Genomic DNA, 17486 nt, shown 5'->3' with positions numbered 1-17486 from the left:
TCAAAAATATTGTGGATTCTTCTAGAGCTATGAGAGGCTAATTCCATTGTGCTTCTTGAAGATGGAGGAGTAGCTTGAGCTTGGAGCTTCAACTAGGGGAGTATTTAGTTTTCCAATTAATTTTCTTCTGGACTTCATTAGATTTTTCCTGTGTTAGGAATATTTCATTTGATTTGGAGACTGAGATTATGTGTTATAATTTCTGTTAATTGGATTTTTGCAATTTAATTTGAGTTGTATTACTTGGGATTTGAATTCATATATATTTCCTTTGCATTCATTAAAATTATCTTATCTGGCGCGTTTAGATTTTATGATTGAGATGTATTGCAATTGAGTGTCTCCGTGAGCATTCTTTGAGAGGGAAACAAGTTTTATTAACTCAATTTAAATTGCACATCAAGTGGTTTTTAAAAGTAACTTAATAACTTGATTACTATTTAGCGTTTAGGGCAGTTAAGTGTTAAGTTTACTTGACCCAAACCATGTTTGGGGTTGTTTTTCTTAACTTGGTGAATTATTTTACTCCCATATCTTTTATTAAGCAAGGATAGCTACATTCTGTTTTCAAGAAGCATTCTCATTACTGATTTTCTAAAATTCAAATTTGCATTTTTCATTCTTTCTTTATTAAAAATACCCAAAAAAAAATAGTTTAGATTTATTTCTTATTTTCATAATTAGTTTTATTAATTGAAAAATCATTTTCCAACCCCCCTTTTTATTCTTTATCACTTAGTTAACTTAGGAATTAATAAAAGGCTCCTCAAGAGACTCGACCCGAGTTGTGCTTTACTGCATAATTTGGTTTTATTTTTGATTTAACCCAAGGCGACTAAAAAGGTCTAAATCAGAGATAACAAAAAAACTGGTGAGTGTTAGATAATTGCTGTATTCAGAAGATTAATTGATTAATTCTTCTTTTGATTATATATAATATTTTATTTATATCTAGTTGCTTGCGATGGGAAAGCTGTTCGTGAAAGTAGCATTTACAAAATTTCGTTCCAAGATGGAAAACGACATCCTTCTACAGCCTAATGGGTGAGTGAACAATTACTATTGTATAAAATTATATAAACTTTACTAGAAAAAGTTTTTATCATAACCTTATCATATATATATATATATATTTATACGTTTTAATTTGTAGATTTGACTGTGGCATCTTTGTTGTGAAGTTCATGGAACAGTCACATAATTATGTGAAGGGAAATTCTTTATTTCAGGTACGACCTCTTGCAAAGATATTAGTCATAGACTCATATGGGTAAGCACTTACACATGCCCACGCGAGCACTCTCTTTTAGTCATATAGTAAACGATACGGACAATTATATGCAGTTTGACAGTAAAAAAGAAAGGGAGGATTTGGCTTCAAAGTTGCTCAACAGTGACCTCAACCAAGAAAAACAAAATCTATATGACAAAGCAAGACGGCACTATGCACAAGTTGAACAGAAGGATGGCAATAAAAGGTTACGCACTGACAGAGTGAATAAATCTGATAGTTTAGAAAAAGGTACGAGTATCAGCAGATAAAATGTATATCCAACTCCATTTATTTGTCATTTATGAAAATGGATTAAAATTAGTTGACGTTTTTAAACTTTAAAAAATTGTCCTAAACATTTTTGGCCAAAAAAATTGTCATAACTACCAGTATTTCTCTTCGCCACTCTCTTCTCTATAACTTATTGTATTAGTTAATGAGGGACAAGTGGGGAAAAAATATTTAATGCTGCCTAAATTCTGTGGTGACTTACATTTTGAATGCTCGAAAATTTTCAAATTTCGATTTACACATAGGGACGGATAGAGTATATACATATATTGATATATATGACTACTTAAAATTTGAATGCCATATACTTAGCTTAATTTTTTATATATTCTTCTTACTCTCTTTACTTAATTATTCATTACTGTTCTTGTTGCTAGGATCTTCCAAAGGTTATACATTGCCTACGACAGATTTAATAGGTTGTGATTTTCAAAGGAATATTCAAGGTATATGGAAATGGATAATGGATGACACGGTGTCAGCAATTGGAATTTGGGGAATGGGAGGGTCTAGAAAAACAGCCTTAGCAACCCATATACATAACAAGCTTATTTTGGAAGAAGCTAGTAGTGACATTAGAGTTATTTGGGTAACTGTATCACAAAATAGCATCTTGCATTTGCAAAAAGTGATAGCCAAATCAATTGATCTGGATATATCTAATGAGTTTGAGGTTAAAAGAGTTGTCGGGAAATTATTTCAAGCATTTGAAGAGATGAACAAATGTGTTATTATTTTAGATGATGTTTGGAATCATTTCTTTCTAAAGGACGTTGGATTTCTTATGTCAGATAATCGAATTAAATTGATTTTGACCACCCGTATATGGAATGTGTGTCAAGGTATGGGTTGTAAGAAGGTAATAGAAGTGGCGCCTCTAGATGAAGAAGAGAGTTGGGATTTGTTTAATGAGTTTTTGGGATCCTTCCGTGAAGAACTGTCTTCAGAAGTGGAAAATATTGCACAGAATGTGGCACAAGCATGTGAGGGTTTTCCCCCTAGTCATTGTTAGAATCGCGACAAGCATGAAAGGGGAAACGGAAGCTGGAGAGTGGAGACATATGTTGGAATGTCTTGAAAACTTGGACAATGGGCAATATGAAGTGGACAAATAGGTATTTCCAATTTTGAGATCTAGCTATGATTTCTTAAATAACAAATTGCAAAGATTCTTCTTGTATTTTGCTTTAAGTACCAATGGAATTTCTGACGCCGATGAGATTGATCGTTGGATAAGAAGATTTGTTTATGAAAATATAGATGAGACAAAGAAGTTGATGGTGCAGTATAACGAAGGTGATAACATTTTGTATAAATTAGAGAATCATAGCATGTTGGACAATGATTATCCTTTTCGATGGGTGATAAACAAATTTCTTAGAGCCCTTGCTATTCGTATTGCAGACGAAACTTGTAAAATTATGGGAAAAGCTTATAAGAATTTGACAGAAATACCAAGTGATGACCAATGGAAAGAAGAGATCTACAAAAGGTTTTTCTGACGAGAAACAACATGCAAACAATTCCAAATGGAACATGTCCCAAGTGTTCTCAACTTTCGATGTTGCTTTTGGATTGTAATGCATTTCTCAACCATATTCCAGATGAGTTTTTCAACAATATGCCTGCTCTTAAGGTACTTGATTTGTCTGACACTATGATTGAGCGTTTGCCTACATCGTTGTTCAACTTGAAATGTCTGACTGTATTATTACTCTCAGGATGTGCAAAATTGAGTTACATTCCTTCACTAGGAAAATTGAAACGGTTAATATCATTGGATCTATCTTCTACTGCCATCACTGAAGCACCTACGGGCTTGGAATCCTTGGTCAATCTTAGATGCCTACATCTACTCCCTATAGAAAAGCTGAAAATGTCAGCATCTCTCCTATCCAAATTGATCAATTTAGAGTGTCTTGAGGTGGATTGGGCCGAATGGTCAACGGATGCGAGAGGACAAGGTACAAGAGGTCTGAAAAAGTTGGAAGTAGTAGCCCATTTTCGTGACATTAGCGTATTCAATAACTTTGTGAGCTTCCTGACCCATAATTGTGTAAGAAGCTATCGATTGACTTTACAGGATGCAAAATACTATGTTGATCGGTGCTCTTTTCATCAATCTCATAGAGAATATTCCGTGAAAAAGATACTTATTAAGGATATGGTCTTGGGAAGTGAAAAAGTAATACTCCCAGGGGACATCGAGAAGTTGGTTATCAAGAATTACCGCCAAGGGACAGGTAATAGATCCCTATGCAGTGTTTTATCGTATGGCCACAACAATAAGCCATCCCAAACCGAATTGTTGGAAATCAACTTATCTAGTGATTTGCAGTTCTTGTATTGTTGTAATTGCCCCTTTTGCTTCTCTACTCAACTTGTTGGATGTCTCAAGATCACTGCTGTAAAATTGAAAGATTTAGTGTCACCATATGCTGATTCCTTGCATCAATCCACCCTATTTTCTCATCTCACAGATCTCAGTATTTGGGGATGCAACAGCATGGAGGCTCTGATGACACCCAAGTTATTGGCACACCTACAAAACTTGCGCACCATCTCTGTTGTTGCTTGTCGGCAGATGAAAGAAATGGTTGGAGCTGAAGAGGATCATTCTAGTGGCGACCTGATGGTCCTTCTGTGTAACCATCTTCCTCACCCTACTGTCACTCTTCCCAAGTTGACATCTCTCAAATTACATTCCATGCCACAATTAGATTTCGTATACAGAGGCACCATGCTCTGCCCTTCCCTCCAAACATTCTCTGCTATGTATTGCGAGCAACTAAATCACCCTCAGATGGCGATCTCAAATGATGGAGGTGGGCTTCTGATGGAGAAGACCCCAACTGGATACTGTTGGCGAATTAATATTGACCAACCAGTTCCATATCTGACTTCTTTTAAATTCTGTTGATGATTCTGATTAAATCTCAGCAATTTATGGATATTGTTACTGTTTAATGACACAGTGACGAACTTTGAAAACCTAAAATTAATTTGTATTAGGGCCAAATAATCATGTGTTTCTTTATTGTTTATTTCTCTCTGCCTGCTTGTGTTGTACTTGATTTTTGTGATCACCACTAACCTTGCACGCTCATATCAATTTTAAAATTGCTGCCAATAAAAAAAATATTAATGTTCCAATAATTGAAATTTTTTTGTTATAAATTATATCAAATAGAAATAAATCATAAATTATCACATGATCATCTCTTGATGTGTTTTATTTGAATGCTCAAAGTGTGCACTACACAATACAGGATGTTAATTATTGTGAATATATTTCATCTCCTAAGTTCCTAATGATATTGTCAGTTATTCAATCAGTCACAAAGTATAGTTGCAAAGTTGTTTTTGACATGTGTAACATCCCGATCGAATGTTTAAATTTTAGGAGAACTAGGAAAATAAATTTATTAAAATTATTTAAAGCCTAAGAAAATTTGAGAGAAATTATGGAACATTAATTTCAAGGACCTAGAAATTTTATAGAAAAGTTTATTTCCTCGAAAAGTGGCTTAAACAAATTGAAAGTTAATTTTTGGAGTTAAAAAGACCTATTTTTTTGAAAATTCAAAGAAAATGGTTCGAGGTTTATATTTGAGATAAGAATTTTAGAATAATTATTCTATGAGTAAAGAAGCTAATTGGGACATAAAATCCTTAAATGAATTAAAGATTAATTTCTAAGATTAAGGTTCATTTTTTCAAAAAGTTCAAGAAAATAGTTAGGAATTGATTTTTAATCCCGAATTTTAGAAAAATTATTTTATGAGCTAAATAAGCTAATAGAAAAGGAAAATCCACATAAAATATGATGGATTAATTTTTGGATTTGTTTTATATTTCAGAAATTAGTTGAAAGGATGAAAGTGAATACAAAACTTGATGATCATTTTTCACCTTTTTTTTTTGGAAATTTGATTAAACCCATCTGCTCCCCTTTCCATCATTTCGGCTGGAACCAGAGAGAAAAAGAAAGCCAAGAGAAACGTGAGGGTGAGAGGGGGACCGTGAGAACAGAAGCCGTCCGAGTAGTGATCGGTGGCCGTTTCCTTGCATGCCCTGCTTAGTTTCTGAACAAGGTGAGTCCTCTGATCATCATTCTACTCTTCTTTCTTCGGTTTGCCAAATGTTTGAAGAGTTAATGAAGAAAGAAGTTTGGGTTCTGGCGAGAGAAACTCTTGGTTAAGTGCGAAACTTGATGATGAGGAAAGAGTAGTGTTTGTTGATGATAATAAAGCACTACTTTCAGTACTTAATATAAGACCTTATTTGATTTTTATTTTGATTCTAAATATAAGATTCCAATCCATTTTATTTCTCATATTTATATTTTTTGTTCAAAATAGTTTTTCTAATAATAATAGTTCTAGTCAATACACTTGATTAGTAAAGATATTTTAAGAAAGGACAGATAACTAACTTAATTTATTTTTTTAATCTTTTCAAATTAGTCAACTGACTCTTATAATTAGGGTAGGAGGTAGTATGATTTTTTAGCTTGCATGTGGATTTCCTTGCTCTGTTTTTGGTTGGCCGAAACAGGGGAAAGAAGGTTGTTTGAATTTTTAGCTCACAGTCTATTAAAATCAAGACCCATGACAGTAAAAATCTCATTGCATGTGAGTATGTTGGATTGCATGTTGTTTTCTTCTTTCGTTTGGTGGATAATGCGACTAAAAGGGGAGCAGAACTTGGACTCCTTTCCTTATGCGTGTTGTGATGCTGTTAAGGGAGATTAGATGGATCAATGAGTGTGATAATTTGAATGATCAATTTGAATTTGAATATATAGCTATAAATCTGGAAAATTTCCAGATCTGGAGTAAAAGTTATATGTGTTAGAGGACAATCAAATTGATTGTATATAAGGCAAATCTCAAGAGGTTGAATGTGATCAAGTGCTAATCACAAGAGGTTAAATAGAATGAGTAACTTTGGAAACTAGGAATTAGTTTGAAATTTTTGTCTAATGATCCTAAAAATGTTTTGCACTTATTTTGGATTGTCAAAGTTGTCTAGAGGTGTTAAAGTATGGTTTGATTATTATCTTACACCTGGAAAATTTTTAGATTAAGGTTAAAGTTGCTCAAGTGAAAAAAAAGAAGGAAAAGAAGTTTATATATGGTAATCGGATTTTATACATATAAACTTATATACGTAAGCAAGTATTGATTTTAAAGAAATATTGTGGTTAGATGAAGGTTTAGTATTTAATAAGTACAAAGATGGTTCTGTATGCTAAGTAATTAACCTAGCTAAATCAATTCTGTTTAGAAGCTGGAATGTAAGTTAAAAAAAAAAAAAACTTAGGCTTTAGTTGCCCGAAACCTGTGGTGCCCACTGTGCACCCCCTGTTATAATATAATATATATATATATATAATATGTATAGTGTATATTAAAATATAATATAATATAATATATATATACCCACCCTTGAGAATGTGGTGCCACTGTGCACCCCCTGTTATAATATAATATTATATATATATATGTACCTAGCCTCTTTACCCGTACGGGTCTTCCTTTATCCCTTGCTTGGATTGAGGGAAAATTAAGGAGGAAAGAAAATAAAAGAAAAAAAACATGAGAAGAAACAACTTTTCTCTTACTTGAATAGGAGAGAAAATATGGAAGAAAGGAAAAGTAGAGAGAAAATAAGACAGAAAATGAGGTGGGTCCCATGTCTCATTTTCTCTCCAAATTTTCTCTCCTTATACGGAAAGATTTGGGAAGGAAAACAAGATTTTCATAACTACTCCTATCATCTCTTACTTTCCATATTTATTTTCTTTTATTATATTTAAAAATTTATTTATTTTTTATTTTTAATCTTAAAACAATATTTTTATTAAATAATTTGGCTTTAAAATATAATAATCTGAAAATATATATCAACCAAGTAACTTGATTTTAATCATTTGATGATGCCAATGTTAGTATAATCTTTCTATCACAATATTTAATTTAATTTAATTTTAAATATGATATATTTAATAAGGACATTTTAGTCATTTAAATATTTATTAATTTTCTTTCCTCTCTATTTTCTCTCATCTATCCAAGTAAGATGGATGATAACATTTTCTTTTTAGTTTTTCCTTTTCTCTATTTTTTCTCCTCCTAACTTTTTTCCCCATCCAAGCAGAGCATTCGTGATTTGCAGTAGTGCCTTTTTTTTTTTTTTTTTAATTACACACCCTGTCTTAAACCTCCTCACAGGAGGGAGTACTCACGCACCCAAGGACCTCACCCGCGCACATACTCCTAGCCGCATGGGTCCTCGACAAGAGAGGTGGGATGATGCCATTTGAGCCCAGGCTATTGGCTACGTAGTAATGTATTCTATATGCTCCTCTGACCATGTTCATAAAGTCGATAAAAAAAAGATATTTTTTTAGTCACATTTTATAAGTACATTATTAAAATTTTTTCATTAGTGTATAATCTTTTATTTTGTTGAAAAGTATACACACACTACATCCGGTACTATAAGAACTACATAACTAATTTAAAAAAATTAAAAAAATTAGTTAAATTAATTATTTGAAAGAAATGTGTATTTACTTTCTTAAACTACCATATTCAATCATTTATATTGGAATTACTTTTTGGTGAAAACTCCTAATAATTTATAGAGATATTTTAAAAAATGTTATAAATTTGGGAAACAAAATAGATTAGGTCTTATATTTAAGATTAAATTTAAAACCCTAATTAGATCTTATAATTAGTATTAAAAGTAGTATGTATATATTAAATGGGAATACAGTTAAAAAGTTATTAAATCTTAGGCATAACTAAAAAGATTTAAGATTTTTCTTAATTTTATTGAAACTTATTGAAAATAACTTACAAATAATATTAAAATAGCATATAAGAAAGTGTGACACTAAAAGAAAAAACTGAAATCATTTTTTTGCCGAGAGCAATTCCACACTATGTCAAGTCAGAAAAGTTGAATCATTCTTGTGAAGAAAGAGTTTAGTACAAGCGTAGCATTTTGATGATTACTTCCCATCATGTAATATTAATAATGACAAAAAAAAACGTTTTGAAATCTAAAAAAGAGTAATAACTAGTCAGTGGGCCAAAGCTAATCAAACAATTATATTTAGATTAGTGACGACAAAACTAACTTTTATTTCAATTGAGTTTTACAAACGTGAGTTGGAATAAAAATTAGTTAATGTAATGTGATTTATATTTAGATTGATACTTATAAAAAGTTAGTTTAAAAAGTTAAAATTTATTTAAATAATTAATAAAAAATAAGTTTAAATGTAAAATAACTTAAAAGAATATGGATTATATTAAATATACATATTTATATTATATGTATATAATGTGATAATTTTAAAAAAATATTAAAATTAATTATGGGAATGACTTAAAAAGATTCCATGTGTCATTGGAAAGTTTGTAAAATATATTTGTCATATTTTAGTTAAAAAGTTAATATTAATAATTTTTTATTTTAATTAGTCAAACGTAAAAGTGAAAATAAAAATAAAAATTGTTAATTAGTGAATTGTTTTAATTGTTTTGGGTAGAGACCATTAGTTACACAAATAATAGTATCTAAAAACAAAATAAAATAGTAACAATAGAGCTAGTGGTGGGTTCAAGGACCAACGTGCCATTCTTAAAAGAACTGACTTCTGACTGGCTAGTATTTTACCAACCTAGCACCCGCCAACCCCCCTTTTTTATTTTATCTTTTGATTTTCTTTTAATAAAATCTATTCCAATTCCTAAATACCTAAAATGATGCATCCAAATAAAAATTGTCATAAATAAAACATGAAATCCAAAATTCCAAACATCCCAAAATATTAAACGTACATGATATAGATGATAAACATATATTCCAAACTAAAACATAAAAAATCCAAATCAATAATAACATAAATATAATACTACAAATCACTATCAAGTGCTTAATCATGAGCCATTATTCAATATTAATAGGGTTCAAAGTATGATTTGAAGATATAAAATTATTTGGTTGAGCTTGAGAGGTAGAACCACACTCTTTTTACTCAATTAACTCTACCACAAATAAAATTCATCATACAAAATGAAAAAATATTATATTATGATAATTTTAAATAATGAGAATGAGATAAAGGACTAAAAGAGTGAACATAATTATATTTAAAGAGTGGTGAAAATTTTTCTAAAAAAGAGAGGTGAAAATTTTTTAAAAATAAAATAAAATAAAATAAAAATGGGCTGACCTATCAATCATACAAGTTAGCCTATGACGAATTTAGTCTTTGATAGTTACGAATTTAAAAAATCTATTTTAAAATAAGTCTAATTTTTATCAACTCAACCCACTACTTTCTCGTGGGTTGAAACTAGACCCATATTAGTGGCTATAAGCGACAGGCACTAATATAACATGAGTGTGAAGGAGAAGGTGAGCATGTGAAAATTTTTAATGCCGCCGGGGATGGGAGTTTTCTCATTAATGCTGACCCCAACAAAAAAAAAAAATCACAAATGAGTTTCAAAAACCTAAATTCCACAACTTTCTAGACAACCTTAGACGCTTCTCACAGGTGCTAAGCTGTCCCTTCTCATCTACCATTCTGACAGTACTAGTCAACTCGATCCAGCTGTGGACTGTACGTTCTGATCATTTCAGCCCCATCTTCCCCAAATCCCCGAAGTCCTTAACGATATGCCTATTCTTTCTTTGTCCATCTGTGGACACGTTTTCCTCTGTGTTGACTCATCGTCCGTCCTGTTTCAATCCACAACTTGAATTAGCATCCTGTAAGTTTTTCTCTTTGCTCTGCTTTCCATTGTGATTTTCATCTTCGTTTGTTTGTTACTATCTGAATCTGCCTTTGCACAATTATTCATTCTCTGCTTTTAACTTAGATTCAAGATTGATCAATCTCTGAAGTAGCGCTGCGCACAATAATCGTCATTCCTTGCTCACTTTGCTCATTGAAATTGCATGCCTATTAAGGTAATTAAAGGCAGATGATTTTGTATGTGCAGGAAAAGCTAAGTTTGTTTCGATCTGTGAAAGAATCTACTTCCTAGGTTTCGCAAGTTTCAAACTGTGGAACTGTATAGATGTCTTCAGTTTTAATTATTACTTTGGTTCGGAATAAATATTGCGTATGCAGGAAAAAGTGATAATGGAAAAGGGGGGTGGAAGGCCAAGGGATGATGTGTGGCAACACGTTGAGTTATTGGAGGGAGGACGAAGGGTGAAGTGCAAATATTGTGGCCGGGAATTTGCAGCGAGTGCTAACAGAATCAAATCTCATATTAATGGAGACAAGGGCAAAGGTATTCGAGTATGTCCAAAATTGGTTTCAGACAAAGGGAACTCCAATGCTCTCACAGACAACCTCCCACATTCTCAACGAGGTACTCGTTCTGTTCTTTAATTCTAGCATAATAGTTTGGATCAAACTATAAATCATTTTAGAAGTAATTAATATTGATTTGTTAATTTTGTCTCTGTGATTAACATTTTAATGTAACCCTTTTTATTTTATTTAATATAGATAAAGTTAAAAATAATTTTCATTTTAGACAGATTTAATGAGTCAAATGCCATCTTTTAATTCTAATGAATTAGCTAAAATGACTTAATTATATGCTCCCTCCTATCCTTTTTTTATTCATACAGGGGAATTTTTTTTTGTTTTTTGATTTTGAAGATGTCATATGTGATATTTGTTACATTTCTATCCCACCTTGCCGTTAGTTAAATGTTGACTCAACTATTTAAAGTTACACTATAGAGATTTAAATGAAGACTAAATTAATTAGATACGCCTTTAATTTTCAGACATAGGTGAAGTTTTTTTTAACTCTTGCCTTAGTTCTAGTGTTTTTTTTTTATAAGTCATGCACAGGGGACTTTTTTTTTGGGTTTTTGTAATAAAAAAATCTCATTGGACGGTATATATAATGGATTATAGCATTGTCCAATGAAGCAGGGCAAATCCAAGCTGAAGCTAACTATCAGGAAATGATTCAAGTTGGGTCGTCATCTGTTTCCGTTAGGGAGAATGAAAAGCAAGAAGGCAATAAAAGATTACGGGTTGATGGAGCCAATAGACATGGTCCTTTAGAAAAAGGTACGAGTATCAGCATAAAAAATATATGTCCAACCCATTTTAAATGTCATTTATGAAAATTTAGTAATATTAGTTGAAGTTTTTAAACATTTCAAAATTTTCTTAACCTTTTTTTTTTGGCCAAAAAAATTGTCATAACTTCCAAATGTTATTCCCATTGAATTATAACCCTTTCTTATATATTTCTCTTGGCCTCTCTTCTCCAAAACTTTTTTGATTATTTAATGAGGGAGAAGTGCGGAAAATTATTGAATGCTGCCTAAATTTCACGGTGGCTCTACATTTTGAATTCTTGAGAGTATATATATGACTGGTTAAAATTTAAAAGCCATATCTTTAATTTTATTTTTTATGCTTCTCACTATCTTTACTTAATTATTTGTTACTATTCTTGTCGCTGGAATCTTCCAAAGGTTATATATTGCCTACAACAGATTTAATAGGGGAGGAGTTTCAAAAGTATACTCAACAAATATGGGAATGGATAATGGGTGATGAGGTGTCAGCAATTGGAGTTTGGGGAATAGGAGGCTCAGGAAAAACAGCTTTAGCAGCCCATATTCATGACAAGCTTTTAGAAGAAGCTAATGGTGACATTAAAGTTATTTGGTTGACCGTATCACAAAATATCAACATCTACAAGTTGCAAAAAGTCATAGCTAAATCAATTAAGTTGGATATATCTGATGAGTTTGAGGTTAAAAGAATTGCCAGAAAATTATTGCAATCATTCAAAGAGATGAAAAAATGTGTCATTATTTTAGATGATGTTTGGGATCATTTCTTTCTAAACGACATCGGATTTCCTATGTTAGATAATCGAATTAAAGTGATTTTGACCACCCGTATAAGAGAAGTGTGTCAGGGTATGGGTTGTGAGGAGGTACTAAAAGTGGAGCCTCTAGATGGAGATGATAGTTGGGCTTTGTTTGCTAAGGTTTTGCGATTATTTGGTGAAGAACTGCCTTCAGAACTGGAAAACATTGCATGGAATGTGGCACAAAAATGTGAGGGTTTGCCCCTAGCGATTGTTAGAATCGCCACAAGCATGAAGGGGAAAACGCAGGTTGGAGAATGGAGTCATATGTTGGAATGTCTTGCAAACTTGGGCAATGGGCAATATGAAATGGACAAATGGGTGTTTCCAGTTTTGAGATCTAGCTATGATTTCTTAACTAACAAATTGCAAAGATTCTTCCTGTATTGCGTCTTAAGTACTGATGGATTTTTTTATGATGCGGATGCTGATCATTTGATAAGAAGGTTTGCTTATGAAAGCATTGATGAGACAAAGAAGTTGAGGGTGCAGTATAACGAAGGTTACAACACGTTGTATAAATTAAAAGATCATAGCATGTTGGATTATTATTATGATGGATGGATGATAAAAAAATTTCTTAGAGTCCTAGCTACTGGTATTGTAGAAGACACTGGTAAAATTATGGGAAAAGCTTGTAAGAATTTGACAGAAATACCGAGTGATGACCAATGGAAAGAAGATCTACAGCAAGTTTTTCTAACGGGAAACCATATACAAACAATTCCAAATGGCACATGTCCTAAGTGTACTCAACTTTCGATGTTGGTTTTGAATTATAATATAAAACTCAACCACATCACGGATGAGTTTTTCAACAATATGCCCGCTCTTAAAACACTTGATTTGTCTAAGACTGCAATCCAGCGTTTGCCTGAATCGGTATCCAACTTAATATATCTCATTGCATTGTTACTTTCAGGATGTGGGCAATTGAGGTACATTCCTTCATTAGGAAAATTGAAACGGTTAATATCACTGGATCTATCTTGTACTGCCATCGCTGAGGCACCTTTGGGTTTGGAATCATTGATCAATCTTAGAAGCCTGAATCTACTCGGGACTGATAAGTTGGTAATATCACCATCGCTCATATCCAAACTGATCAATTTAGAGTGTCTTGAGTTGGGCCGGGCCCAATGCTTAACGGACGCCTTAGTACAAAGGGCACAAGGTTTGGGAAAGTTAGAAGTTACACGTGCCTACTTTCATGACATTAGCATCTTCAATGCCTTCATGAGGTTCGTGGCTGAAAATCATGAAATCAGAAGCTATCGATTAACTTTATACCATGAAATTTATTATTTTAGTGATGATGAGAAAATAAACAAAGAATATTCTATGAAAAGCATAATTCTTGAGGGTACGGATTTCAAAATTAGAGAAGCAGTAGTACTCCCAGGAGACATCAAGAATTTGTTTATAGGAGATTGTTTCCTAGGGACAGGTGGTAGATCCCTATGCAATATTTTATCATATGCCCACTACGATAATCCGCACCAAATTGAGTTGTTGAATATTGAATTCTGTGAAGATACGGAGTACTTGTTTTGTTGCAGTTGCCCCTTTTGCTCCTCTTCCCGACTCGTTGGACGTCTACGCCTCTGGGAAATGAACGACTTGAAAGATTTGGTGTCGCCATCTGCTGATTCCTTGCATCAGTCCACCCTATTTTCTCATCTCACACATCTCCGAATTTCGGAATGTGGCAGCATGAAGACTCTGATGCCGTTTAGGTTATTGGCACTTCTACAAAACCTGCGCACCATTTGCGTTCAGTTTTGTAGGCGGATGAAAGAAATAGTTGGAGAGGATCATTCTGTAATGGAACTTACTGCTAGTGGCGACCTCAGGGCCCTCTCTCACCCTACTATCACTCTTCCCAACTTGACATCTCTGGAATTAGACAAAATGCCAGAATTAGATTTCGTATACAGGGGCATCATGCTCTGCCCTTCTCTCCAAAAATTCGATGCTTATTTTTGCTGGAAACTAAATCCCCCTCAGATAGCGATCTCAAATAATGGAAGTGTGCTTCTGATGGAGAAGAACTTATGGGCTAATTACCATTGGCGAAAGTGATTAATCAGGTCCATCTCCGCTCCACTCTGACTTACTTTTATACTATGTTTATGATGAATATCGTTACTGCTTGTGTTTATTTCTCCTCGTGCTTCAAATAATCATTCATATGTTTCCTTTTGTCTTCTTTATTTCTCTCCATCTGCCTGCGTTGTACTTGATTTTTGTGATCATCGCTAACCTTGCACTCTCATATCAGTTTCTGAATGCCTGCCAACAAGGACAATTAATGTTCCAATAATTGGCATTTTGTTTGTTATAAATTACTACATCGAATATCATAAATAAATCTCAACAAAAGGAAGCCAATTTGTAGGATATAAAATCTCATCATCTCTCTGTTTTTTTTTTCCCCATTTGAATGTTCGAAGCGTGCACCAGCGCTACTACTCAATCCGGGATATTAATCATTGTGAATATATCTCATCTCCCAAGTTGCTCGTGATATTTTCAATTATTCACTCAGTGAAATATAGTTGCAAAGTTGTTTGTCGCATGTGTCTCAATTATCCTCATTCTTTTTTGTAATGTCAAATGCAGGACAGGGTTTTTGCCGCGTGAGACGCTGAAAGTGATGAGTTAAGCCATCATTTAAGAACTTCTTTTGATTCTATATTTATATTGTCTTCTTCTATGTTTGTTCAACTACACTATTTTAATCGGTACATTTACGATGAAACAAAGTTTGTAATGCAACTACTTGCTTGTTTTAACTAAACTATTTGTTGGAAGAATGACACGAACACTTATTCAAGGGAATTATTTGTATTGAACTCAAGACGAATTACATAGGCAAATTTACATATAAACTCTGAATATGGGACTTGTTTATGAATAAAACCTTGCAAATTTTACTAAAATACTTTCAATTATCTTAAAATTGGTTGTACTCAGTTTCTACTTGCAGGGCAACATTTTCGAGAGTGACTTGTTTCGATTTATAAGACAAATTAGAAAAGTTGAGAATTATTTAGTAATTTTTTTTTATTATCAGTGACCTGAGGGAGAAAATGTGGCTCATTATAAAGGTTCCTATATCATAATTACAATGAGTCCGTCTTTTTCTAATTTATCTCTTTACAAATTAACATAGCTCGATCTAATAGGCGCGCTAATAGTTGACTGGGAAAATATATCTTTAATATCATCATTTTTTATCATTTTAGAGACAGTAATTTATTTTTTTTTATTTTTTTATTATGTACTGTAATATTTGAAATGAAACCATTTATCAATTCTCGTTTAGTTGTCAACGTTTTTGTTTAACTGAAATCATTATAATTTTATATGCATTAGATTGTACATATTTTCAACATTTAAAATATAAGTATTCCAATGACAAATAAAAATTGATTGCAAACTTTTAAAATTTTTAAGTCACAAATTTAAGTATATGCACACGGAATATCTATTCTTCAAGATACTATATCTATTTCGTCATCATGAATCAAAAAGCTGACTTTGGGGAAAAATCATATCGTACTTGTAGTTGAATTATTTTCAAAATTAATGTTTAAAATTTAGTCAAACTTGAGAAGAAAAAATCGAAAGATACCATATGAATGGCAACAGAAAGAAAGAAACAGAATTAACCTCTTTTGAGAAATAATGTTGTAACAAGAACTGACGATTAATTATAATTATAAATGGATAAATAAACAGTAATGTTTTATGTAAATAATATGTTTTATATAGAATTGGGAAACAGGCATAAGAATATCCAAAATACTATTTAAGAAAAACAGGCACACATCAGTACTCCAAGTGTGACTCTGTTTCCAGCAGGCCTGCATTATCTTCACTTTATACAGTAAACCAAATTATTTAATCCAACATAAGTCAACATGAAGACGACAAATCAATCAGACATCGAAAGGCAATATTGGGTTCTTATCAATTTCTATTTTAGTAGCTGCCAGCACCATGAGAGACAGAGATCTTTCTTCTTATCGCATGTTAAATGATCTCTACAGTGTACATATATATTGCCGTTGCTTGCTTGTGAAGTAGCAGAGAGTTAAGCTTGTGAATTGAAGGAAGAGAGATTTGAGATTGCAGCAGAGAGAGAGACAGAGAAGGGAGATGGAAGGAAGTAAAGGTGGTGAAGTGAGAAGGATTCATGTAGTGTACTTCCTCAGTTTGATGGGTCGTTCTGAAGAACCACATCTCATACATATTCATCATCTGGCTCGTAACGGAGTCTATCTTCGAGGTGGCTTCATTTTCCTGTTTCTTTCACCGCATATTTGTTAGACTTAAGAAAGTTGCTCTCACTTTTGACCTCTGTACTTGGTACTTTGTTTCTCACTTGCACGTCATAATTTGTTGATTCTCACCTCTAATGTTATACACTTCTCTCTTCTGTCTTTTAATACTCTGTTTCTTTAAGGTTTTAGAGTTGTCTTTAAAACATGAAAAACCACATTATTAAGTGTTTTTTTTTTGTACGTAAAGATTTAGTTAAATCAATAGATAACAATTACGGTTTATGTGATGGTTGGTTTACAAATTACAAGCTCCTCTGTCTTTCTGTGTAGTGGCATGTTCTTGCTTTTAGAGGTCATGATTTATGAACTTTGTTTATGTGATAAAAGATGTGAAGAGATAGATTGGAGAAGTGAGAGGGAAGGATTTGATAGAGACATATGCATGGTCCTACAAGAGGTAGAATGAATAGCATCTTCATACTCTGTTTTTTATTTTGAATGAGTTGAAGTGTGTGATTTGTGGATTCAAATTTTAAGCAGGAGATACAAGACAGGTTACGTGTGGCAAGACTTGTTAGATGATGATCTTATTACTCCAATCTCTGATAATGAATACGTCCTTAAAGGATCTCAAACGCACCGTCCCTCTTTTGGTATGTCCTTCAAATGAAATAATGGAGTGTTGTCATT

At 32.7% G+C, this 17486-nt stretch overlaps 3 protein-coding genes across 3 annotated transcripts; all 3 read left to right on the top strand.

Moving 5' to 3' along the window:
* The first annotated feature begins 1284 nt into the window (after positions 1-1284).
* Positions 1285-2576, top strand: LOC114731396 (probable disease resistance protein At1g12290). Its single transcript, XM_028918548.1, has 2 exons — positions 1285-1522; positions 1942-2576. The coding sequence occupies exons 1-2, from the start codon at positions 1285-1287 to the stop codon at positions 2574-2576; spliced, it is 873 nt and encodes a 290-aa protein (XP_028774381.1).
* Positions 2577-3032: 456 nt separating this feature from the next.
* Positions 3033-4484, top strand: LOC114731395 (disease resistance protein At4g27190-like). The gene has a single exon (XM_028918547.1). It carries the CDS (start codon positions 3033-3035, stop codon positions 4482-4484), a length of 1452 nt encoding a protein of 483 aa, XP_028774380.1.
* A 6252-nt stretch (positions 4485-10736) lies between these two features.
* LOC114731394 (probable disease resistance protein At1g61300) lies at positions 10737-14589 on the top strand. Its single transcript, XM_028918546.1, has 4 exons — positions 10737-10971; positions 11550-11690; positions 12104-13748; positions 14067-14589. The coding sequence occupies exons 1-4, from the start codon at positions 10737-10739 to the stop codon at positions 14587-14589; spliced, it is 2544 nt and encodes an 847-aa protein (XP_028774379.1).
* The last annotated feature ends 2897 nt before the right edge of the window (positions 14590-17486 follow it).

This window comes from Neltuma alba, unplaced genomic scaffold, assembly GCF_004799145.2.
Source record: "Neltuma alba isolate B1F8T4 unplaced genomic scaffold, ASM479914v2 tig00012826_pilon, whole genome shotgun sequence".
In the NCBI taxonomy this organism is placed as follows: domain Eukaryota; kingdom Viridiplantae; phylum Streptophyta; class Magnoliopsida; order Fabales; family Fabaceae; genus Neltuma; species Neltuma alba.
This window is presented reverse-complemented; position numbering and strand designations above follow the sequence as displayed.